The sequence below is a fragment of the Panthera onca genome, chromosome D1, assembly GCF_046562875.1.
Source record: "Panthera onca isolate mPanOnc1 chromosome D1, mPanOnc1 haplotype 2, whole genome shotgun sequence".
Lineage (NCBI taxonomy): Eukaryota > Metazoa > Chordata > Mammalia > Carnivora > Felidae > Panthera > Panthera onca.
Genome location: NC_138348.1, coordinates 108,638,258 through 108,663,807, shown reverse-complemented (window position 1 = coordinate 108,663,807; position 25,550 = coordinate 108,638,258). Strand labels below are relative to the sequence as shown.

Sequence of the window (25,550 nt, the reverse complement as noted above, 5' to 3'; positions counted from 1 at the left end):
CAACGGGAAATGTGCTTTGTTCATCTGAAGACAAGTAGATAAATAAAGGCAAAAGCCTGTTTCACGAGGAGCCGGGGGCCAGAAGTTGTTACGGCCCAGTCTGACCGGGGCTTGCGGGCACCACCCTTTCCTGGCCATCCCATGGCCTCCGGCAAACGGCTTCGCCTCCTTTGTCCACCAGCAGAGTGGCTGTGGGAAGAGTGCCACCTCATAAAGTGGTCGAGATGACATGACAGCGTCCATAGAAACGGCTGAGCCCAGCACCCCAACCCAGCGGATACTCGGTGAACGTGCGAGTCCAGAAGGCACGGCCTCCCTCCAGCAACCCCATCCCAGGCGCTGCCGGTCCCTAAGCACATTCCTGCTTCCCGCAGAGCACGGCGACCCCGGCGGCGGCTCGGGGGGGGGGGAGGCCCCCCCGCCGGGAGGGCCGTGCACCCCGCTCAGGCCCAGGAAGGAGGCAGGCTGCGCACGACCTCGCGGCGGCACCGCGAAACTTAGCCCTGACTCCTCACTTGGGTGAACTCCCCGGTCAGCGGAGAGGATCGCGGGCCGGGTCCGACGCGCTCGGGCGGCCGAAAGAACGCGGGCTCGCCCACCTGCCGCGCCGGAGGCTGGACACCCCTCCTTCGCAACATCCCCGGGGCGTCCGGCCCCGGCCCGCCGCGCAGGGGAGGGGACTGGGCACCGGGGAGCGACCCGGCCGCGCCCACGCGGCCGACTTCCCCCAAATCGTCTCGCTCGCAAGCCCACGATTTCCAAGAGGGCGCCGAGGGAGGAGCGCGCGGCGCTTCACAAAGCCAGGTGGGCGGCCGCGTCCCGGCCGCACGTGCCGAGCCGCCGGGACCCGGACCGGCCCCGGAGTCCGCGCGGCCGCCGCCTCCGCGCCGCCGCCCCCCCCCCCGCCCCCCGCCCCCCCGGCCGCGTGTGCCGGGCAGCCACGTGCGCGCAGGGGCCCCGGCTGCCCCCGTCTCCCCCCTCCCCCACGCACCAGGTGAAAAGCTGGCTTTTGAGCCCGCTCAGCAGGCTGCACGGCACCCCCGCTGCCCCGCCCCCGCCCCCGGCACACCCCACCGCCCCCCGGGCACCCCGCACTCACCAGATAAAAAGCTGGCTTTTGAGCCCGTGCAGCAGGCTACCCAGCCCACCCCACCCCCCCACTGCCCGCGGGCACCCTCGCCCCTGCGAGGCACTACCCCCCCGGCACTACACCCCCCCCCCCCGCCCCGCACTCACCAGGTGAAGAGCTGGCGTTTGAGCCCGCGCAGCAAGCTGCCCAGCCCCCCCGCTGCCCCCCGGGCGCGCGGCTGCGGGGCAGCGGGTCCCGCCGGCGAGGCCGCCTCCATGCGGTCCCCTGCAGTCTGGGCGCCCGGAACCCCCCGACGTGCCGGGGCGGGGAAAACCGTAGGGGGCGGTGCCTGGGCGGCCGGCGGGATCCGACCCAGTGCCCGCCCGCGCGCGCGCTCGCTCGCTCGCGTGCCTCCCTCGTCGGGCTGGCTGGGCGCCTCCCCTGTCAGGCCCGCGCGGCCGGACCGGACATTTGCAGATCAGCGCCTGGCGCCCCCGGGGGAGCTGCGGGTCGCGGGGCGCTGTCTGCCCCCGCCCCGGCAGAGGAGCCACGGCGACGGGTGGCCCCTAATATGCATGTCAGGGTCTTACGGTTCCCTGTCGCGAACCGGCACGGGAGGCGGTGCAAGGCTGTGCCCCCGCGCCCTGACCTCGGGGGCCGTGACTTCGCAGCCGCCTGAACTTTGCCAACTGGAAAGGAGCGGCTGGCTCCACCCCCTGACCGCCCGGCCTCCTCCCTCTGACTAATTTATGAAAGATACGTCCTATCCAATCTAAAAGAACTGAAGACGCTTTAGTGCTGTTCTTCTCCACACAAAACCTGGGTGAAATCCCAGGGGGATCGGGGCGACGCGTCCCTTCGGCGCGTCTCCTTCCTCTCCGGTGGGTTGGGTGCGCTGACCTGTCCCGCAGGTGCCACCCGCTGGCGCGCACTCTGGGCGCCCGCGCTTGGACCACGCCTTGCGAGGCCTCTGTGGACCCAGGAGGACCGAGCTTCTGCGCTCGGGAGGCTCCTGACACCCACCCCCACCCTACCCCCCACCCTCCCCACCCTACCCCCCACCCTACCCCCCACCCTCCCCACCCTACCCCCCACCTCCCCACCCTACCCCCCACCTCCCCCTACACACACACACACCACCCCCCACCCCCCGGCAGGAGGGGCCCGCGGGTCAGGCAGAAAGGGGAAGATGGGAGACGAGAGAAAAGGTGTCTTTATAGACGGGTGTTTCCTAACCACCTCCCTCCCTGGGCGACGGGGCCGCGGGGGAGGAGGGTCTGAAGAAGGAGCAAGAGAGAGGTAAATTCAAACGAGCTGGCGGTTCTGTAAGAAAGTTCTAAGAAAGAACATTTTGAAAACTGAAATGTAGCTTTAGGAATCCCAAGTTTAGCATCTTACAGGAACCCCAAAGTTGAAACGAACTTCTTTTGTAATTGTTGAAGAACGTGGTCACCCGTAGAGGGATGACCGCACATCACGGTACAACAGCATATGGAAAAGAGCTCTACCAGGACCTGGGAGGATGTTCTCTAGCTATTTTTGAGCGGAAAAAAGAAAGGTATAGAGAAGTATGTTTAATGTGATCTCATTTTTGTAAAGCAAACAACCCATTACACCTTATACATTGACAGGGTTTAATTTTACTTGATCCGTGTACTCCTGGAATATAGTGAGAAATGCCCCCACACTTTTGTATTCTCAGAAGTGGCATATTGCAAAGAAACACACTTCCCATTCGACTTAGGCAAGACCCAAAAATGCTCTCTCGACCCAAAAATGCTCTCTCGTTCCCCTAGGACAAAGCCAGACGCAGAACCTACCAAATGGCTAAATTCCTCTTCTTCCTCCAGGCCTAGGAACTTTAACCCACATTAGTCTGAGCCAGCTTGTAACCCACATTAAAGGGTCCCCCCCTCCCGCCCTCCCCCCACCCTGCCCAGTTCCCAATATGGTTGCCTCAGGGTAAAAAGTCCTCAGATCTGCTATTCAATCGAGCCACCTTTTCATTGCACTTTCTTCCAGGGCAAGAGTCCCCTTCCCACTCCAATAATTCTTTCAAGTCAAGTCTCTTATCTAAATCAGATTTGGTTGTGGTTTGTTTGTTTTTTAAATGTTTATTTTAAAGAGAGAGAGTGAGAGAGCACGGGTTGAGTTGGGGGGAGAGGCAGAGAGAGAGATGGGGAGAAAGGAGCTGAAGTGGGCTCTGTGCTGACAGCAGAGAGCCTGACTCTGGGGCTTAAACCCACAAACCGTGAGATCATGACCTGAGCTGAAGCCGGATGCTCACCGACTGAGCCACCCAGGTGCTCCCTTTTTGTTTTTGTTTTTTTAAGATTTTATTTTCAAGTAATGTCCACACCCAATGTGGGGCTCGAACTCACAACCCTGAGATCAAGTCCCATGCTCCACTGACTGAGCCAGCCAGGTGCCCCAGATTTGTTTTTTTATTTGACAATATATATACATATAGTTATGTGAGCATAGAGAAAAGTGTAGGACACATGTCAACACAAGTAACCTTAGAAAAGTTAAGGGATACAGAAAAAAAAAATTTTTTTTTAAGCCTGTGCTTTAAAAAAATACTCCAGCATGTATGACATGTCCCTTTTATTTTTTTTTCAATTTTTTAAAACTGTATTTATTTATTTTGAGAAAGAGACAGTGCAAGCAGGGGAAGGGCAGAGAGAGAAGGATACAGAGAATCCCAAGTAGGCTCTGGGCGGTCAACACAGAGCCTGATGTGGGGCTTGAACTCATAAAACCATGAGATCATGATCTGAGCTGAAACCAAGGGTCAGACATTTAACTGACTGAGCCGCCCAAGGATGATGATATAGTCGCTTTTATATATAAGTGTTGTGTCTAAATATATGAGATTAAAAGGTAGATTTAGATGTTGTGGCAGGCTGAATAATATCCCCCTCCCAAAATAACCAGTTCCTAATCCCTAGAAGCTGAGAATGTTGCTTTGTATATGTGGTGTCTCTCCTGATCAGATGGGGGCTCCCAAATGTGAGGTGACCCGATTGAGTAGGAGCCAGTGTGGTAGGCCAGTGAAAAGATTCACCCAAAGTAAAACAAGGGAGATAGAAGTTTAGTGTATACTCTACAAGGGAACTTTGGGCCAGGACAACACAGGAGACCCTGTCTGCCACAGGCAGTGGGGTGAGGGCTGTATTTAAAGGGAGAAGATGAAGAAGTATGGGGAGGTACGAATTTTCCTTTCTCGGTACCTGCGTCTAGGTGAAAGTAACCCATTGGTCAGGTAGGGCTTACAGATATTTTGAGGTGGGTCGCCTAATGGGCCGTTTGTATTTGGCCAGGGGGTTGATAAGTTGATATGGGCCCTTTCCACATTCCATCGCTCCAGCCTGTTGCCTAAACCTCACCTCTACAATATGGTTAAAAAAAAAAAAAATGCAGATGTGATTCAATGCTGTATCTCGAGATGTGGAAATTACCCTGAATTATCTGGTGAGTTTTAATTAATCACGGGCATCCTTATGAGACAGAAGCAGATGGAGGTTTACAGAAGAGAAACTGACACTGTGATACAGGCGGAGATTGGGAAACTGCGCTTTGAAAACCCACAAACCAAGAAGTCAAGGCAGCCACTGTGAGCTCAGAGCCTCAAGAAGGAAGTAGCCTTATCGGTAGCCCAATAAAACAGATTTCGAACTTCTGGCCTCCAGAGCTGGCAGAGAATAACCTTGTGTAGTTTTAAGCCACTGCATCGGTGGCGATTCATTACAGCCGCCATAGGAAACAAATGCAGATTGTACACCTGCTAACTGTAGGGATCGTGATACACTGTCAAGCGAAAAAAGCAAGTTGCAGATTTGCAGAATAATTGTATAATATGATTCTGTTTTAGTAAACACCACCAACGAAGTAACTAAATATCTTCACATATACATATACATTTTTATGCATGTATATATGCTTGCTTGTATCTATATGAGCAAGAAGGTGTGGGAGAATATATACCAGGCCATTGATTTAAGTCATGGGACTTATGAGGGGGGAAGGTGGGGGGAGAGGTGGAGAAGGGGGATAAGGGAGTGGCATTATATGTCTTCATTTTGTGTTCTTACTGTGGGCCTATGCTACTTCTGCAACTTGAAAAATATTCAACTAAGACGTTTTGTCCACAGGTCATGTCAATCCTAATTAACATATTAGGCTCAATGTATCACCCCCACGGAAAAATGAGGTCAGGAAATATAGTCAACCATTGATGTGGATTCTGAAGTTATGGACAAAGTTATGGGGCACCTGGCTAGCTCAGTCGGTTGAGTGTCTGACTCTTGATTTCAGCTCAGGTCATGATCCCAGGGTTGTGTGGGATCAAGCCCTGGGTCAGACTCTGAGCTAAGCGTGGAACCTGCTTAAGATTCTCTCTCTCTCTCTCTCTCTCTCTCTCTCTCTCTCTCTTTCTCCCTCCCCCCCTCCCCCTCTGCCCTTCTCCCCAACTCATGCTCTTTCCCTCAAAAAAAAAAAAATAAATAAATAAATAATGAAGTTATGGACAAAGTTCTACTTATTTTCTAAACAAAAAACCTTCCTCAAAAAGTAGCAATAGTAGTTGCTGGGGAGCCTGGGGGGCTCAGTCGGTTAAGCGTCTGACTTCCGCTCAGGTCATGATCTCGCAGTTTGTGAGTTCGAGCCCCACATCGGGCTCTGTGCTGACAGCTCGGAGCCTGGAGCCTGCTTTGGATTCTACGTCTCCCTCTCTCTGCCCCTCCTCCTCTCACACACTCTCTCTCTCTCTCTCTCTCTCAAAGATAAATAAACATTTTTTAAAATTTACAAAAAAAACTTATATGAAAAAATAGTAGTATTGCTCTCAAATGAGCTCATCCCCTGACTGAAGATTATTGATCAGACTACATTATTTTGGTTTCAGGATTAAAATATATTGAGCGGATCTGTGGGCATCAATCCACAAGGTTTTGTCAAAGGAAATTTACTGGAAAAAAAATTATTTAGTGGTTGGGAAATTCTGCACACAATAGCCCTTGCTTCCTACAAGCGCCAAAAAACAACTACCTCTTATTGAGTACCTACGGTGTGCCAGACCCTTCGTATACATTTTCAGTTCTGTTCCAATTATCTATTGTACATATCAAATCACCCAAAATATTAGTGGCTTTAGACAATAATCATTTTGTTATCTCTTGTGGTTTCTGTGGGTCAGACATTTAAGAAGTTCGGGGCCAGGCGGCTCTTGCTTATGGCCTTTCATGCAGTTGCAGTCAGAAGGCAGCTGAAGCAGGAAGGTGGGGGTGTCGAGGGGTGGTGGGGCTGGAGCATCCAGGGACTGACCAGACTCACTCTTCACTGAGTTCTGTGTCGTCTCCTGGTGTGGGCTAAAATTGGGCTTCCTCACAGCCTGGTAACTTTGAGGTAGTTAGTCTGCGTATATGGCAGGTGGTTCCTCTCACCTCTAAGCTAGTGTCCCCAGAGAAAGAAAAAGCCAAAACGTTGTTAATGTCCTCCAGCCAAAGGCCACCAAGAATATACACATAGTTAAACAAGCTGAGCTTATTACTCCTTGCAGCGAGGGAGAAAGGCCTCTGGGAGAACCACTGGCTGTCTCTGTAAGAGGATGTTAGAAAGAATAGGCTTGGGGCTTTGTTTGAATGATTTGAGGAAGGATGTAAGGAAGGAAGGATTTATTCTGGGTTGAATGCTGTCAGACTGGATGCAATTCTGATTGGCATCTCAATCAATAAATGTTGGGGCACCTGGATGGCTCAGTCGGTTAAGCATCCACCTCTTGATTTTGGCTCAGGTCATGATGTCACGGTTTGTGAGATCGAGCCCCACGTCAGGCTCTGTATTGGGCTCTGTGCTGGGTATGTGGAGCCTGCTTTAGATTCTCTCTCTCTGCCCCTTCCCCACTCAAAGGCAGCTGTTCATGCACTCATGCACACACACAGACTCTCTCTCTCTCTCTCTCAAAATAAAGACACATTAAAAAAACTACATCTTACGTATAAAGAGGGCACAACAGGGTGGGGACAAAACCGCAATTGCTAAAGAGGCAGCAGCCATTCATTTTGACCAAGAGAGAAGGGAGTTGGTGTTTTGTGGGTGGCACAGTGATCCTGTTTTTTGCTTAGATAAAATTATGAACTGGCATTGCTCTGTCTCATTTTATCATGGTCTCAGAATAATCTTATCTTTGGACGGTACTCTGTGAGATTGTTTATGTCCAATAACAGAAAAAAATGGCCTAGCTATGAGTGCCAGGGCAGCTTCGAATGTTAAAGACTGCCTTTTTCTTTTCTTTTCTTTTCTTTTCTTTTCTTTTCTTTTCTTTTCTTTTCTTTTCTTTTCTTTGTATCTCCTTTTATACCCAAGCATCAAAAGTCACATGGGATCACCTTCATTATAATCACAAGGCCATCTAGGGGCACCTGAGTGGCTCAGTCAGTTAAGCATCAAACTTCAGTTCAGGTCATGATCTCGCAGTTCATGAGTTCAAGTCCCACATTGGGCTCTGCACTCACAGTGTGGAGCCTGTTTGGGATTCTCTCTCTCTCTCTCTCTCTCTCTCTCTCTCTGCTGCTGCTGCTATCCCACTCTCTCTCTCAAAATAAATAAACTTTAAAACAAAATTTAAAAAAAAATCACAAGGCCATCTAGATGCAAGGGGAGGGAACACAGACCTGTTCTGGATTGAATGTCTGTGTCCCTCCAAAATTCGTATGTTGAAATCCAATCCCCAGTGCGATGGTATTTGGAGGTGGGGTCTTTGGGAGGTAACTTAGGTCATGAGAGTGGAGCCCTCGTAAACAGAGGTCATGCAGCTGGTTCCCTTTTTCTCTGCCACGTGAGGATACAGTGAGAAGTGAGCACCTATAGCCCAGAAGAGGGCTCTCACCGGAACCTGACATGTTGGCACCTGGGTCTCAGGCTAGCAGCTTACCAGCTTCCAGAACAGAGAAATAAGTGTTTGCTGTTTAAGGCACATGGTCTATGGTAATTTGTTAAAGCAGCTCGAATAGACTGAGACAACCCCCACCTCTCCACGGGAGATGTGTCATGGGGAAGCCTGAGGAGAGAGAGCTTGTGGGATGGGAGATTTTGCTGCAAACATCTTTGGAAAGTAGAGTCAGCCACAAATCCTTTCCAAAATGCTAGGTTTATTAGCTCTTATTCGCTTATTAGCACTATTTTTTCAGAATAGTAACCGACCCTGACATCAAGGTCACCAGGCTGCTTCTCCAATTTAACTGACAAGCACCGATGAGCCTCTTTCTCAATATCTTTTTCTCCTTCTTTGTAAAAATAACTATAAATAAACATATTTTTAATTCTCACCACATACAACATACTGAATAATAAAAGCTGTTATGTTCATATCCATATTATGATTCTCATCAATCAAAAACCATAAGACTGTAATTCTCAGTATATTACCCAAAGCAATCTACACATTTCATGCAATCCCTATCAAAATAACACCAGCATTTTTCACAGAACTAGAACAAACAATCCCAGAATTTGTATGGAACCACAAAGACCCTGAATAGCCAAAGAAATCCTGAAAAAGACAAGTTGGAGGCATCACAACTCCCCAGACTTCAAGCTATATTACAAAGCTGTGGTCATCAAGACAGTAGGGTACTGGCACAAAAACAGACGCATATATCAATGGAACAGAATAGAAAACCCAGAAATGGACACACAACTATATGGTCAACTAATCATTAACAAAGCAGGAAAGAAAATCCAAAGGAAAAAAGACAGTCTCTTCAACAAAAGATGTTGGGAAAACTGGACAGCAGCATGCAGAAGAATGAAGCTGGACCACTTTCTTACACCAACACAAAAATAAATTCAAAATGGATGAAAGACCTAAATGTGAGTAAGGAAACCATCAAAATCCTACAGGGGAACACAGGCAGCAAGCTCTTTGACCTCGGCCACAGCAACTTCTTACTAGACACATCTCCAAAGGCAAGGGAAACATAAGCAAACATGAACTATTGGGACCCCATCAAGATAAAAAGCTTCTGCACAGTGACGGCAAAAAATCAACAAAACTGAAAGGCAGCCTATGGAATGGGTAGAGATATTTGCAAATGACATATCTGATGAATGGCTAGTATCCAAAACCTATAAAGGGCTCATCAAACTCAACACCCAAAAAACAAATGATCCAGGTAGGAAATAGACAGAAGACATGAATAGACACTTCCAAAGAAGACATCCAGATGGCCAACAGGCACATGAAAACATGCTCCACATCACTCATCATCAGGGAAATGCAAATCAAAACCACAATGAGATACCACCTCACACCTGTCAGAATGACTAAAATTAGCAACTCGGGCAACAACAGGTGTTGGCAAGGATGCATAGAAAGTGCAACCCTCTTACACTGTTGGTGGGAATGCAAACTGATGCAGCCACTCTGGAAAACAGTATGGCGGTTCCTCAAAAAGTTAAAAACAGAACCACCCTATGACCCAGCAATTGCACTACTAGATATTTACCTGAAGGATATAAAAACAAAAATTTGAAGGGGCACAGGCACCTCGATGTTTAAACCAGCATTATCAACAATAGCCAAGAGGTGCCTGGGTGGCTCAGGTGGTTAAGTGTCCAGCTCTTGGTTGGACAGGATCTCACAGTTAGTGAGACTGAGCCCTGAATCGGGCTCCACACTGACAGCTTGGGATTCTCTCTCCCTCTCTCTCTCTGCCCCTCCCCCGTGCTCGCTCTCTCTCTCCATCTCAAAATAAATAAATAAACTTTTAAAAACAAACAAACAAAAGTAATAGCCAAACTACGGAAAGAGCCCAAATGTCCATTGGTTGATGAATGGATAAAAAGGATATATATCACATAATACTCAGGCATCAAAAAGAATGAAATCTTGACATTTGCAATGACGTGGATCGAACTAGAGTGCATTATGCTAAGCGAAATAAGTCCAGCAGAGAAAGACAAACACCATATGATTTCACTCGTGTGTGGAAATTAAGAAACAAATCAGATGGACCACCTGGGTGGCTCAGTTGGTAAAATGCCCAGCTCTTGATTTCAGCTCAGGTCATGATACTGAGATTCACGGGATTGAACCCCAAACTCAGTAGATTCTCTCTCTCTCTGCCCCTCCTCACCTGTAAACAAACAAACAAATACACATTTCTTACAAATCTTTGAATCAAGGGGCGCCTGGGTGGCTCAGTCGCTTAAGTGTCCAACTTTGGCTCAGGTCATGATCTCATAGCTCGTGAGTTCAAGCCCTGAGTCAGACTCTGTGCTGACAGCTAGGAGCCTGGAGCCTGCTTCCGATTCAGTGTCTCCCTCGCTCTCTTCCCCTCCCCTGCTCACGCTCTGTCTCTCATTCTCAAAATTAAAAAATAAACAACAAAAAAAATCTTTGAATCCTTGGGGTGCCTGACTGGCTCAGTTGGTGGAGCGTGCAACTCTTGATCTCAGGGTTTGTGGGTTCAAGCCCCACATCGGGTGTAGAGATTACTTAAAAAAATAAAAATAAAAATAAATAAAAATCTTTGAATCCAGAACCAATGTTTAAGGTAAAGTCATTTAATAAAATGTAAATGGGAACTTTTCAAATGTAATATGTATTTAACTTCCTCTTAAAGCCCTTATATAAAAAAGCTTATTTTAATTCAATGGAATAGGGGCGCCTGGGTGGCTCAGTCAGTTAAGCGTCCGACTTCGGCTCAGGTCACGATCTCGCCGTCCAGTTCGAGCCCCGCGTCCGGCTCTGTGCTGACTGCTCGGAGCCTGGAGCCTGTTTCAGATTCTGTGTCTCCCTCTCTCTCTGACCCGCCCCCGTTCATGCTCTGTCTCTCTCTGTCTCAAAAATAAATAAATGTTAAAAAAATTAAAAAAAAAAAAAACGGAATATTATTCATCTATAACAAAGGAAATCCTGCCATTTGCAACAACATGGATGAACCTTGAGGGCATTGTGCTAAGTGAAATAAGTCAGAAAAAGACAAATATTGCCTACCTCACTTGTATGTGGAATCTAAAAAAGGTGAACTCCTAAGAAACAGAGTAGAATGGTGGTTACCAGGGGCTTCAGGGTTAGGGAAACGGGGAGATGTTGGCCAGACTACAACTTTTTTTTTTAATTTTTAAAAATTTTTTAACATTTATTTACTTTTGAGAGACAGAGAGACAGAGCATGAGCAGGGAAGGGGCAGAGAGAGAGGGAGACACAGAATCTGAAGCAGGCTCCAGGCTCCAGGCTCTGAGCTGCCAGCACAGGGCCCGAGGTGGGGCTCGAACTCATGAACTGCGAGATCAGAAACCTGAGCCAAAGTTGGACGCTTAACCGACTGAGCCACCCAGGTGCCCATCAGACTACTAACTTTCACTTATGAGATGAATAAGTTCTGGGGACCTAATGTACAGCATGGTGACAGCAGTTAACCATACTGAATTGTCAACTTGAAATCTGCTAAGACAACAGATCTTAAATGTTCTCACTACCCCCACACACATACACAAAACAAAAAAGGAAATAACTACGCCAAGTGATGGATATGTTAACTAACCTTAATGTCATAATCACTTTACTATGTATGTGGACGTCAAATCATCATATCATACACCTTAAACTTACACAGTGTTATTTGTCAATTATACCTCAATAAAGCTGGAGGGGGGAAAAACCCTTAAAGATCCTGTTGGGGCACTTGGGTGGCTCAGCCGGTTAAGCATCCGACTTCAGCTCAGGTCATGACCTCACAGTCCGTGAGTTCGAGCCCCGTGCTGGGCTCTGTGCCTGCTTCGGATTCTGTGTCTCCCTCTCGCTCTGCCCCTCCCCTGCTCACGCTCTGTCTCTCTCTGTCTCAAAAATAAATAAATAAATTTTTTAAAAAGATCCCGTTTCTAGCATCCTATTAAATATGTCTATTGCCACTATACTTGAGGCCCACAAAGACAAAGAGTGTCTTATTCGAGCTAAGCCTCCTTTATTTTCTCTTTCACAGGTGTTCTAAGAAGATTGCTGTCAAGCTATCTTCGATTTGAACGGCCGGGAGTACACAAGCTGCCCGAAACGAAGATGTCAGAATTATTTATCATTAAACAGAGTGAATCAATAATGCTGTGTGCTTAGACGGCAAGTTTGAAGAATTCACATTAAAACCATTATCTTATTATAGAGAATATTGTAAATCAATCAACCAGGTATTGGTTGAATGCAAATTATGTGCACACCACAGTTCTCGATATGATCAGCATTATTCGAGACATGAAAACTACTTTTACCTTTTCTTCTGTGTTTCCTTCTTTCCCTCCACAAACATTTTTAGAACATCTGCTATAATCAGGGAGCCATGTAGGAGGCAAGGGAAATGTAATAATAAATGACACTTGGTCTTGCCCTCAAATTGTCTAAAATTCAATACAGAAGATCTGTACACAACAGAGGACTTTATCATCCAGGCAAGGAGAGGAGGCTTTGAAATAGGAGCATCTTTTCAGGATTATTTCTAAGTGTCAGCCAGCCCCTACGTCATGCCCTCTTTTCTGCTCCGTACCAGAAGATTTCTCTTCCCTTCACCTCTTCCAGGTGCTACTGCCCTTTTTCCTGAGATCACCCAACCTCTGAAATAAGGAGTTAAGGATTAACGAAAAGGAAACAGACGTGGAGTTGAACAACAGCAACAAAATATAAAAAAGAAAGGGAAAATCATCTGGAGAAACTGAAAGTTTGTAATTACCCCTCGCTATTTCTTACTGTCTAGTTCCATGGTTTCAAGTACAACCCATAGGCTGATGACTCCCAAACTCTTTATCTCCAGTGTGGGATCCCCCCGAGGTGCAATTCATACATATGACTGTGTACCTGAGATTGCCACTAGGAAAGCTTAAAGACGTCTAGAACACGGCCCAGACAAAACCCTTCTTTCCCCGTTTCCTGTTTTCTTTGCCATTCACTCCAATCCCAGGATTTAGCATCTCAATGTATCAGTTCTCAAGCTGAGAAATTGAGGGGTCATACTTGATTCCTCCTTTTCTCTCATCCTCCCCATGCAATCCAAGAGCAAATCTTTTACTTCCACTTCCAAAAAACATCTTGAACCCACTCACTCTTCTCTGTCTCCACCACCGCAGGATGGACTACCAAAATCTCCAGCCTAGACCACGGCGCTAGACTCCTCTGTCATTTTACATATTCTGTTCTTGTCTCTGTACAATCGTTACTCAAAATGCCTATGAAATTAGGTCACTGTCCTGCTTATAAGCCTTCACTGCTGCCTGTTTTATTCAGAATAAAATTTAGGTTTCGTGCTCTGGTTCACAATGCATCTGCACACGTCTTCAACTTGCACCAGACTGTGCTTTCTATTCCTCTAACTCCAAATTGGTCTCGTTTCCTCCGCCTAGAATAATCTGCCTCTAGATTATTAGACCATAATCTCAGCGTGGTGTCAGCTCCAGTGTGACCTATTTAGAGAAGAATTCCTTGAGGTAAATTAATCCACTGTCTCCCAGTCTCCTATCAAATTTAACGGGTACATTTTTTTAAAGTTTATTTATTTATTGTGAGAGAGTCAGAGACGGCACGAGTGAGGGAGGGGCAGAGAGAGGGAGCGAGAGAGAATCCCAAACAGGCTCTAAGCTGTCAGCGCAGAACCTGATGCAGGGCTCCATCCCATGAAACTGTGAGATCATGACCTGAGTTGAAACCAAGAGTTGGACACTTAACGGACTGAGCCACCAGGTGCCCTGGGGTACTTTTTTTTTTTTTTTTTTTTTAATCATAGAAATGTTTATGACTAAATTGTGTTCTCCAATGTATCCTGCCAAGCAGAACCAAGGGTGCAGGGCCACCACCCTGGTAAACCAGAAGGCAAGACCACCCTGGTTGGAACCAATGACAGGGCCTCAAGCCAAAGAGCATTATTCTCGAGGCTTAAAATCAGATGGATTTGCCATGCTAGTGTTCTGACTTACTTGGCACCAGTGACCCCTTTCTTATTTCTGATTTCTCCCTTTTGGAAGGGGGATGTCTGTCCTATGCCTGTCCCACCACTGTATTTGGGAAGTAGATAATTTGTCTCATCGCACAGATTCACAGCTGAAGAGGAATTTTGCCTCAGGGGGAGCCATACCCTGAATCTCACCCATTCTTGAGTAAGATGAAAGTTAGATGAGACTGTAGACTCAAAATTCAGGCTGGAAAGGGTTAAGACTTCTGAAGCTAGGGTAAATATATACTGCATGTGAGAAGGACATGCCAGAGGGCAGGGTGTTTTGGGCTGAATTGTCTCCCACCAAAATGCATATGCTAAAGTCCTAACTCCCTAAACCCCAGGACATGACAGTATTTGGAGGTCAGATCATTCAAAACGAAATTAAATAAAATGATGTCATTAGGATAGGCTAATCCAGTATGACTGGTGTCCTTAAAGAAGAGGAGATTAGGACACAGACAGTTACAGAGGGAAGACCATGTGAGGATACAGGGAGAAGACGGCCATCTACAAGCCAAGTAGAGATGCCTGAGAAACCAAACCTGCTGATGCCTTGATCCTGGACTGCTGGCCTCCAAAACTAAGAAAACGCATTTCTGTTGTTTATGCCCCCTAGTGTGTGGCAGCCCTAGCAAACTAATTCAGAAAGTATCTGAAATAGGCTTGTTTATTTAATTACTAATTAAAGAATGCCCCAAAGAATGCCCTGCTCTTCTAGTAGGAACAGCCCCAAGTGCCTCAATAATCAGGGTACAGCTCAACAAATGAGGCTAACCCATAAGGCATTCGAGTAAGTTTCTCCAAAAAGATTTCTTTTTATTTTGTCATATACATTTCCCCAAACCTTATTTATTTAAAAAAATTTTTAATGTTTATTTACTTTAAGAAAGAGAGACAGAGCAGGAAGAGGGGAAAGGCAGAGAGAGAGGGAGATACAGAATCTGAAGCAGGCTCCAGGCTCCAAGCTGTCAGCACAGAGCCCAACTCGGGGCTCAAACTCACAAACTGTGAGATTGACTGAGCCACCCAGGCACCCTCATCTTCCACAAATTTTAATGTATTAGTCTCAGTGCCCCTCTCACTACCTATTTCGTTTGATTTCTACTTCACTAATTTTTGTTCCAATCTATATCATTTCCTTCCTTCTACATTATTTGGGGTTTTCCCTCATTTTCCCTAACTCCTTAAATTGTATGCTAAAGTGCATTAATTGTGAGCTGCATCTCACAACTTGATGATAGTTTTGCTATCATTCACTCGGATTTTCCAATTTCCATTATGATTTCTTCTTTGACTATGAGTTTAAGACATCCCATCATTTCCAAGCATAAGACATTTCAGTTCTTTTCCTGCAATTTATTTCAAACTTAATTGCATGATAACATACCCTATATGAAACCAATACTTTGAAATTTGCCAAAACTAACTTTGAGACTTAGTAAATAGTCAATTTTCATTAATGTTTAATGTGTGTTTAATGTTTTATTTTTTTTTTATTTTTGAGAGAGAGAGAGACAGAGCATGAGCAGGGGAGGGGCAGAGAGAGGGGAGACACAGAATCTGAAGCAGGCTCCAGGCTCTGAGTTGTCAGCACAGAGCCCGACGCGGGGCTCAAACTCACGGAGTGTGAGATCATGACCTGAGCCGAAATCAGACACCCAACCGACTGAGGCACCCAGGCACCCCTGTTTCATGTGTGTTTAAAATGTGTATTCTCTAATGTTCTAACCTGTCTGTTAGATCAAGCTTAATAATGGTGCTCTTCAAATATTCCATCTCCTGCTAATTTTTTGTCGGTCTGATATATCAATCATTGAAACTTGCTAAATTTGCTAAACCAGTGATTCTCAAAATATGGTTCCCAAACCAGAAACAGCAGCAGCATGTGAGAACTTATTAGAGGTGGAAATTCTCAGATTCTATGCCCAACCTATTGAATCAGAAGCCCCAGAGATGGGCCCAGCAATCTGCTTTAACAAGACTTCCACAGGTTCTGAGGCATACTAAAGTTTGAGAACCAATGCGTTAAAATGATCCCTCTCGAATGGGGGCTTTGTCAGTTTCTCCTTGCAGATTTGTCAATATTTGATTCATATGTTTTCAATTGTTGTTAATAGGCATGTAGTAGCATTAAATTGTTATATATCTCTAGTGAATCAAAGGTTTTATCATTATGAAAAAACACTAGTTATTTGTAGTAAACAGATAACTTTTTGTGTTAAAGTCAATTTTTCCTACTAATATGGCTTTTCCAAGTTCCTTTCAGTTAGTGTTGTCCTAGGGTATTTTGTTTTCCCACTTTGTCTTTCAATAATATGTCTGTATAACAATGATTTGTATACATCTCTTGAAATAGCATATAGCTGGATTTCATTTTGTTTTTCAATCTGATCATCTTTGTCTTTTCATCAGAGTTTAATATATTTACACAAGGAATGATTAATGGAATATTCAGATTTATTTATACCAAATTACTATGTGTTTTCAACTTGTCTCACTCAATGGTACTTTTTTTCCCTCTTTCTTTCCTCCTTTTGTAAATTATAGAACTATGTCTATTCTTTTATGGTTGCCCTAGCTATTCTAATGTGCAAACTTAACAAAGTTTGAAATTATCAGTGTTAATCCTGTTTCTAAACAATACAAGAATCTTAGAATACTTCAATAATTTCTCCAACCTATATGCTATTGTCTAGTAATTTAATTCTAACTTGCTTTTTCTTCCCTACAAGGTGGATAAATTTATTCATGTTTTATACAGTCATTGATTGTTTAGACATACTTAGGACCAGATTAATGGGTGTGTGGCCTGTGAAGTCCCATACTGGTCCCTGTTCTGAAGGGCCCCATGCTTGACTTAATACTCTGCTGCCGCCATTTTGAATTCTTAATAATTTTTTAACAAGGGGCCCTGCATTTTCAGGGCTCTGCATTGAGACCCAAAAATTATGTACCCAAATCTTCCATCAAGAACTTCTTTTAGAGGGTGACTTATTTTTCTTGTATTTATTTATTTTGAGTGAGTGTGTGTGTGTGTGTGTGTGTGCAAATGGGAGAGGGGTAGACAGAGGGGGAGACAGACTCCCAGGCAGGCTCTGCACTGTCAGCGCAGAGCCCAATGCGGGGCTGGAATTCACGAACCGCGAGATCATGACCTGAGCTGAAGTCAGACACTTAACCAAATGAGGCACTGGGGTGCCCCTAGATAGTGCCTTTTGATGGTAAAGTCTCTCTTTTTTGACTGTGTAAAAATCTTAATTGTACCTTCTTTGCTTTTAAATTGGTTTTGAGGGTATAGAACTTTAGATTGACTAATACCTTCTCTTGCCACTTTGAATGTATTTTTCCTGTTTACGCTGTTGCAACTGAAAGTCAACCAACTATCCAATTACCTTTTCTTTGTAGGTGACTTGACTCTTTTTCTGTGACTTTTTACTGCCTTCTCTTTTTTGGGGTTGTATATTTCACTAAGATGTGTCTCGATGTTGATATGTTACTTGGGATTTGTTTGGCTTTGTTGGGCTTCCCAGACTTTAAGATATCTTTTAATAATTAGGGAAATATTCAGCCATTAGATTCATATTGCCCTTTCCCTGGTCTCTCTACTATCTTCTTCAGGGACTCCTTTTAGACATAGATCAGACACCCTTATTCTCTCCTCCACATTCCTCAGTTCCTTTCATATTTTCCATTATTTTTCTCTCTGAATTTGTTCTGGATAATGATTTCAAGTCTACCTTCAATAATGTTAATTCTTTTTTTAATTGTGTCTAATGGTGATTAAACCAATTTTGAGATTTTCTTTTCAGTTATTTCTAGAGGTTATTTTGCAAATCTACTTGTTTTGTACTCATATTTTTAAGCTTTACTTTTATTTTTTTTCACTTTTATTTCTTTAAACAAAGTTATTTTATATTCTGTGTTAAAAATTCCAAAAGCTGAAAATTTTATAGGCCTATTTATGCTGTTCATTAATTCTCTTTTCTCACTGAGGAGGCATTATTTCTCTTGAACTGTTCTTTTTTTTTTAAGTTGTTTGATGTTTATTTATTTTTGAGAGAGAGAGACAGCAGACAGACAGAGTGTGAGCGGAGAAGGGGCAGAAAGAGAGGGAGACACAGAATCTTAAGCAGACTCCAGGCTTTGAGTTGTCAGCACAGACCCCAACTTGGGGCTCGAACTCATGAACCATGAGATCATGACCTGAGCCAAAGTCAGATGCTCAACTGACTGAGCTACCCAGGCACCCTGAACTGTTCTTTTCTTTGAAATATTACCTACGAATATGTTGACATCTAGATTGGAGCTGACTTCTCTCAAAGATGAGTTAATTCTATCTGGGGGAGCTGCCACACTGGGACCACTTTATTTGTTTGTTTGTTTGTTTGTTTGTTTGTTTTTAAGTAGGCTCCAGGCTCAGTGCAGAGCCCAATGCTAGACCTGAACTCACAACCCTGAGTTCAAGACCTGAGCTGAGATCAAGAGTCAGACAGTTAACCAACTGAGCCACCCAGGTACCCCCAAATTGGGACTACTTTATTTTTTTAATGTTTATGTATTTATTTTGAGAGAGAGAGAGTGTGTGTGTGTGAGCAGACGAGGGGCAGAGAGGAGGGAGTGGAGAGAGAGAGAATCCCAAGCAGGCTCCACGTTGTCAGGAGAGGCCCAACTCAGGGCTCAAGCTCACAACTGTGAGCCAAGTTTCAGTTGGACACTTAACTAAATGAGCCCCCCAGGCACCCCTGGGACTATGTTAATTATATCCTATACTGGAGGGAATTTTTTGAAACACACAGCATGAGTTAGAACCACATAACTCATAAGGGCCAGCTTGTTCAAAGAATATTTTCTCAACTTCAGAACAGAACAGTCTTCTCTGATCTCTTCTGCAGAATGGAGTTTATTTTTCATTTACCCTTATACTTCAAGTATAGTTCTCTGAGCCTCCAGCTTCATTGAGAAGGTTTATTACTAGGCCCCTCACCTTAAGCATGCCTTGAACTTTAATATTTATACTTAAATCTTCAGGGTTTAGCAGGAACCTTCCGGGCAAAAATGGACTTTAGCATATTCCTAGTTCCCAGGATCTCTGAGTTTCCCTCAAAACTACCAGTCCTGCAATGGGTTTTAAATGAGTTTATATTCTTTATGTTTTATCTGTTTAGTTTATAGGGTCATTCAGAGTATCTAATTGACAAAATTGCCTGAAATGGAACTCTGCATCTACTTAATCTATAACATAAAATTTTGAACCATGAAGATATTTTAAGAAGAAGAAGAAAATACACAAACTAGCAACAGACTTGGAGAAGATATTTACAATCCATATATCTGACAAAGACCTCATACCCACAATACATAAAAACTACAAATGAAGAAAAAGACAACCTAAGTAAAAATTAGGCAAAATATATTTACATGCACTTCACAAGATAGGATATCCAAATGGTCACCAAGGAAATGCAATAACATTCCACTACATAACAGAAGGGCTACTTTTGGGGGGCACCTGGGTGGCTCGGTCAATTAAGTGTCAGACTTTGGCTCAGGTCACGATCGCACGGTTCACGAGTTTGAGCCCCACATTGGGCTCTGTGCCAACAGCTCAGAGTCTGGAGCCTGCTTGAGATTCTGTGTCTTTCTCTCTGCCCCTCCCCTACTCACGCTCTGACTCTACCTCAAAAGGAAGTAAACATTTAAAACAAAAGAAGTGCTAATTTTTTAAAACAACAATACCAAATATTGATGAGGATGCAGAATTTCTGTTACTGTTACAGACTTCTGGTGAGAACGTAAAAAATGCAATCACTTCATTAAACCATAGACCTGCTGAGGCTGCACATAGGCTTCCCCAAGATCCTGCAATCCCGCTCTGGGTGTGTACCAAAAAGAAAATACGTATTTGCATAAGCGAGATATACAAGAATGCTCATAGCGTCTTTATCAATATTACCCCTGTGATGTTGTGACATAATAAGAAAAACATATTTGGTCCCTGCTCCTGGCATAGAGCTCCTAAAACCCTTGGGATGTCCTGAGGGAGAGGGGTAAGAGAAGCATCTTCTGTTACGCATAATAAGCCCCTTTGAACCATATCTGAGTTTATGCCAGTGTGATGAGTCTTCGAGATTGGGGTCTGGTCACCGAAAAAAAACCAGCCATGTGATTAGGAGGGTGGGACTTTTAGCTCCACCTCCTGACCTCCAGGAAGGAGAGAGGATTCTCTCTCTCTCTCTGAGCTAGAATTCAGTTCATTGTGAACCACCCGGTGATTTCATCAACTGCACCTCCATAATGGAACCTCCATAAAAACATTAACCGATAAGGTTCAGAGAGCTCTGGGTTGATGAACACAGGAAGTGCTGGAGGGTAGTGTTCCCAGAGAGAGCATGGAGGCTCTGTTACCTACTTACCCCCCACATCTTGTCTATGCATCTCCTCCTTTGGACTGTTCCTGAGTCTTATCCTGTAAAATAAGTAGATAAGTAGGTAACAATATAAATAAATAAATAAATAAATAAATAAATAAATAAATAAATAAATAAAAAATAGGTAAGTAACCTATTTTCCTGAGCTCTGTGAGTCCTTTAAGCAAATTATCAAACCTGAGAAGGAGGTCAGGGGAGCCCTCTGACTTGCTAGCTGGCTGGTCAGAAGCATGGGGGGCCCAGGTTTGCAACTGGCATCTCAAGTAGAGGCAGTCGTGTAAGGCTGAGCCTTTAACCTGTGGGGTCTGTAGTAATAATGCCAGGTACTTAGTTACAGAATTGAGTTGAGTTGTAGGACACCCAGTTGGCACCCAGAGGGTGGGAGAATTGGTTGTTGGTGTGAAAAATCTGCACACTTGGTGTCAGAAGAGTTCCGTGGGCAAAATCAGGTTTTAGTGAGCCCCAAACTCAAAAGTACCTGAATGTTTATCGGCAGTAGGACAGATAAATTTCCACAATGGAATACTATAGTGTGTCGGGAAAAACACCAAGTACTGATATGTGAAACATGGGATGGTGACTCTACAGACATATATTGAGTGAAAAAAGTCAGAACTACTCCGTGCTTCCATTTATATGAGTTTCAAGAAGCTCAAGAAGGTAAAACTAATCTATTATGTTTACTTATTTATTTTGAGAGAGAGAGAGAGAGAGCGTGAGTGAGGGAGTGGGCAGAGCAAGAGGGAGAGAGAGAGTCCCAAGCAGGCTCTGCACTGATGCAGGGCTCCACTCACGACCTGTGAGATCATGACCTGAGCTAAAATCAAAAGTTGGATGCTTCATGGACTGAGCCACCCAGCTGCCCAAAACTAATCCATTACGACAGGAATCAGAATAGTGGTTACTTTTGGTGTTAAGGTTTGAATTGTGTTTCCCAAAAAGGTATATGGAAGTCCTAATTCCTGTACCTATGAATGTGACCTTACTGGAAATGGGATCTTTGAAGATGTGATAAGTAGGTTGCAGTCATACAGAATTAGGCTGGGTCCTAACTCAATGACCAACATCCCTTATGAGGGCAATGTGGACACAGAGACAGAGGGATATAGATAGAGAAGGCCGTGTGATGAGGAAGGTGAGATCAGAGTAACAGCTGCAGAACAAGGAGCTCCCAGAATTGCTGGAAACCACCAGAAGCAAGAGAGAGTCTAGAACAGATTCCCCCCAAGGGGTGCCTGGGTGGCTCTGTCAGTTGAGCATCCGACATCTGCTCAGGTCATGATCCCATGGTTTGTGGGTTCGAGCCCCATATTGGATTCTGGGCAGATAGCTCAGAGCCTGGAGCCTGCTTCAGATTCTGGGTCTCTCTTTCTCTCTGCCCCTCCCTGGCTTGAGCTCTGTCTCTCTCTTAAAAATAAATAAACATTAAAAAAAAAAAAAAACAATGCCTTATAAACATAAAAGGATATAAATCAGGGAATTGGAATCAGGTGCTTACAAAAAATGTTCGGAATGCCTGGAGAAGCAGACTCTAGCCTGATGTCCAGGGGTGACTTCTAGGAAGAACACAGAACTAGCCCAGCAGAGGAGCCACACCTTGGCTACAGCCAGGGAAGTGGAAACACTTCCCTGCCTCTAGAACATACTATGGGTCAGGGTCAGGAAGTCACTGGTGCTGCACATGGTCCTTGTGAGCTCTTGCGTGCCTGTCAGACACCCCACGCCTGGCCTCCTGCTATCTGCACAGCTAGAAATTGGACACTGAGAAAAAAACACCCCTGTGACTCTAGGAGCTGGTAGAAAATACTAGAAGTGACAGGCAGATGGCCTTGACCTCACTTCCACCTCTAATTCATAACAAATGTATCTAATTCGTGGAAAGTATCCCAACAGTTGGTAACTTTTCAGACTCTGCAGTATAAAAAGGCAGAGTAGGGAGACTTGGGAATGGAGGCTAAATTATGAATTATGTCCCCCATAATTCAGACCTTTGGCTACTCAATCTCTATGGACATTTGTACCCATACTTAAACTTTTTTTTAAATTGTTTAATTTTTAATGTTTGTTTATTTTTGAGAGAGAGACAGACAGTGAGCAGGGGAGGGGCAGAGAGGGAGACATAATCCAAAGCGGGCTCCAGGCTCTGAGCTGTCAGCACAGATTCCTACATGGGGCTTGAACCCACGAACCGCAAGATCATCACCTGAGCTGAGGATGCTCAACCGACTGAGCCACCCAGGCACCTCCATATTTAAAGTTCTAAACAATGGCGAGAGCAAAACACCCTGTTCCTGCCTCATGCGATGTAGTTACCTTCAGACAGACATGCACGGTCTCTCACAAGAAGGGTAAATGCAAATTCCAAAGAATCATTGCCTGCACCTCTGGGTAGTGTTTGCTCCTCTTCTCATTCAGTCCACAGAACCATGTTCTGTAACAGGTGGACTAAACTATCAAGTTAACCACCAACACACCCATACAAATACAAGGAAAAAGGAAGAGGAAAAACATAAAGGAAATTGGTTCAAGTATATGCATATTAGCCCAAGACGAGGGCTTGATGCACCTGTTTGTTTGGGAGGTGACCTCCCAGAGGAAGGGTGAAGATTGGGATGAGATAGGAAAGGGGAAAGAGAGCAGAACTGGTTGTGGGGCCGGTTATCACGTGGGCAACGGCTGCCGATCCCACTGGGACTTCTGTGCGGAACAGATTCCATGCAACTCCGAGTTATGCCCTCTCAAGGACGGAGGTGGGAATCTATCCAACTCCAATCCCTGATGGCAGAGAGTTGCCCCTGGGCACTAACTCCTCTCCGTGTAGGGAACCCCATGCATGGCTTGAGCAAACTTCCCTGATGTCAGAGAAAGCCCTGAGCAGGAAAACAGAAACACTAAAGGACACGTTTATTTATTGTTGTTTATTTCCTGAGGAGTCCTGCCTGCATCGGGAAGCTAAGTTTTCCATGAACTTTTCTGGCTTGGCACATAAGAGGCAAACCAAAAGGTTCCCAAGATTCCAGAAAAACTCTTTGTCCCCTTGTATAGCAGGAGACCTATTTCTCCTGGATGGTCAAGATCAATCATCCCAATGAGTATAGTGACCCTCTCCTCTATTTGCCAATAGCAAGCACCTGGACACTGCGCTGTTGTTGCAGAAAGAACCCCACGTCATCACTCCCCATGCTGAACACCAGAAGAAACAGACAGATGGCTTCTGCCTCACGTCTACCTCTCAAATCTTGACCACAGACATCTTGTAACAGCCTAGCTACTGTCAATTCTTTTAATGTATTTATCAGTTAGAGATGCTTTCTGAAATATTTACAAAGATATGATTCCATCTCACTAGTAAGTGGAATATTTATGTCTGTGACACACAATGTCTCTCTATCTTGGATAGTGTGGAAGGTTGTAACTTTCTGGGTAATTTACGAGCACTGGGATTATAAACACTAAGCTCAGTGTTTATTAGCAATACAAGTCTTAAAGTGGATACTCCTGTGGGTGGTACCCACTGCAGGAGTTACATAATTAATGCACTGATTCTTCCTGGTCTTGCTTTCAAAGCCAACAAATTTGGGAGATGCCCTCTTTACACTAATCTCATTCTAAGTGATTTTATTGAAAACGTCAAAGGAAAATAATTAAGGGGCAAAATGAATAGGTCCATTACATGGAGTTATTCCATGTAAAATCTACACTGTAGATTATTGCATTATTATTCAAATACTGATGTGCTTTTGAAAAATTTCCAAGCAGAAGTAGAAAGAGAAGAGGTTGGGACATTTAGGATGTAATGGAACATCATTGAAAAGTGCTGCTGTTAAAAAGTAAGTAGGTAAGCACTTGAGAAATTTAGGCATATACCATTGAGCACATAAAAATGATATTTTAAGCTCAAGAATGAACTAAAAGTCTTATTGAACTGCTGACAGTTTTTGAAAAGTATTGAAAAACTATATAGCAGCACAAAGAATTGAAAGGGTAAGTATAGTGCCATCCTGTATTAGCTGCAGAAACAGTGTCCCCTAAATGTCTCTTAAAATTATCCTCATAGGCCCAACCCACTTGTCAGCAAAAATTAAATGGCAGGGTTATTGTGATATTTACTGAGATGCTGCCTACTTTTACAAAACACTCTTCAAAACATTTACTAATGTGTTGTTATAAATAATTAAAACCAAATGAATTCAGAATTGCTAAATAATTTAAACACTTGTCAAAATAAATCACCTAAGAATATTCTGAGGTTTGATATATTTGATTTTCATGCTTTGATTTACTTGTTTCCCCATTAAATCAGATAAAATAAAACAAAGAAGAGTTAAACTTTCAACTCATATATGCCAAATAACAGTGCCTGTACCGTCCTGAAAAACACGTTTGTTGGAAAAGAAACTTAAATGCATTAATAAAAGAAACTGATAAAATTTGAAATTTGGGTGGATTTTCCACAAGTCACACGTGCTCTAAATTCAAATCACAGTACTGTCTTCCCACAAGTACTGTCGTATTTTCATAGACTATAGACCCTGTTTTGGGTTTAATGTATATGGTCCTTGGGCTCAAAACATTAATATATATATTAATATGTATATGTGTCCTTGGCATCAAGAAATTAGCAATATATAGGGGAAATAAAGCATGTACAATAAAAACTGACAAAGTAAAGTACTATATGTCAAATGCCATAAATTCTAAAGGGATTCAAAATTAGATTAGACAGCACCAGGCTCAATCAGAAACAACTTCAAAAAAACAAAACACCCTTTTTTTCCTGGGCTTTAAATTATACCTAGGACCTAGGATAGGTGATGAGTAAGAGAGCATTTGGAATCAAGGTAAAAAGTAGAGTATTGCGTCTCAGCATGGAAGAACGAGCAAACAGCCTGGCTGAAAGAGGGGACTTCATGATACGAAACAGAAGACAAGGAGAGAAATGTAGGTTGGGGTTAAACTAGAAAGGGCCTTGAACTGAGGTCAAGCAGTTTCAGTTCCACTGTAGAGACAGTCCGTAAGAGGCTTTTTGAGCAGTCTAGTACTAAGAAGGCTGCTCCTGTAGAACACATTAGA

At 44.3% G+C, this 25,550-nt stretch overlaps 1 protein-coding gene across 1 annotated transcript in view; it reads right to left on the bottom strand.

Moving 5' to 3' along the window:
• The window catches only part of SLC35F2 (solute carrier family 35 member F2), a 57,577-nt gene extending 56,231 nt beyond the window's left edge, over positions 1-1,346 (bottom strand). Inside the window, exons 1-2 of the mRNA XM_078433922.1 lie at positions 1,237-1,346; positions 600-1,094 (exon numbers count right to left, since the gene is read on the bottom strand). Of these exons, the coding sequence (XP_078290048.1) occupies positions 600-1,094; positions 1,237-1,346 (605 nt within the window). The remainder of the gene's footprint in view (positions 1-599; positions 1,095-1,236) is intronic.
• Between the last annotated feature and the right edge of the window lie 24,204 nt (positions 1,347-25,550).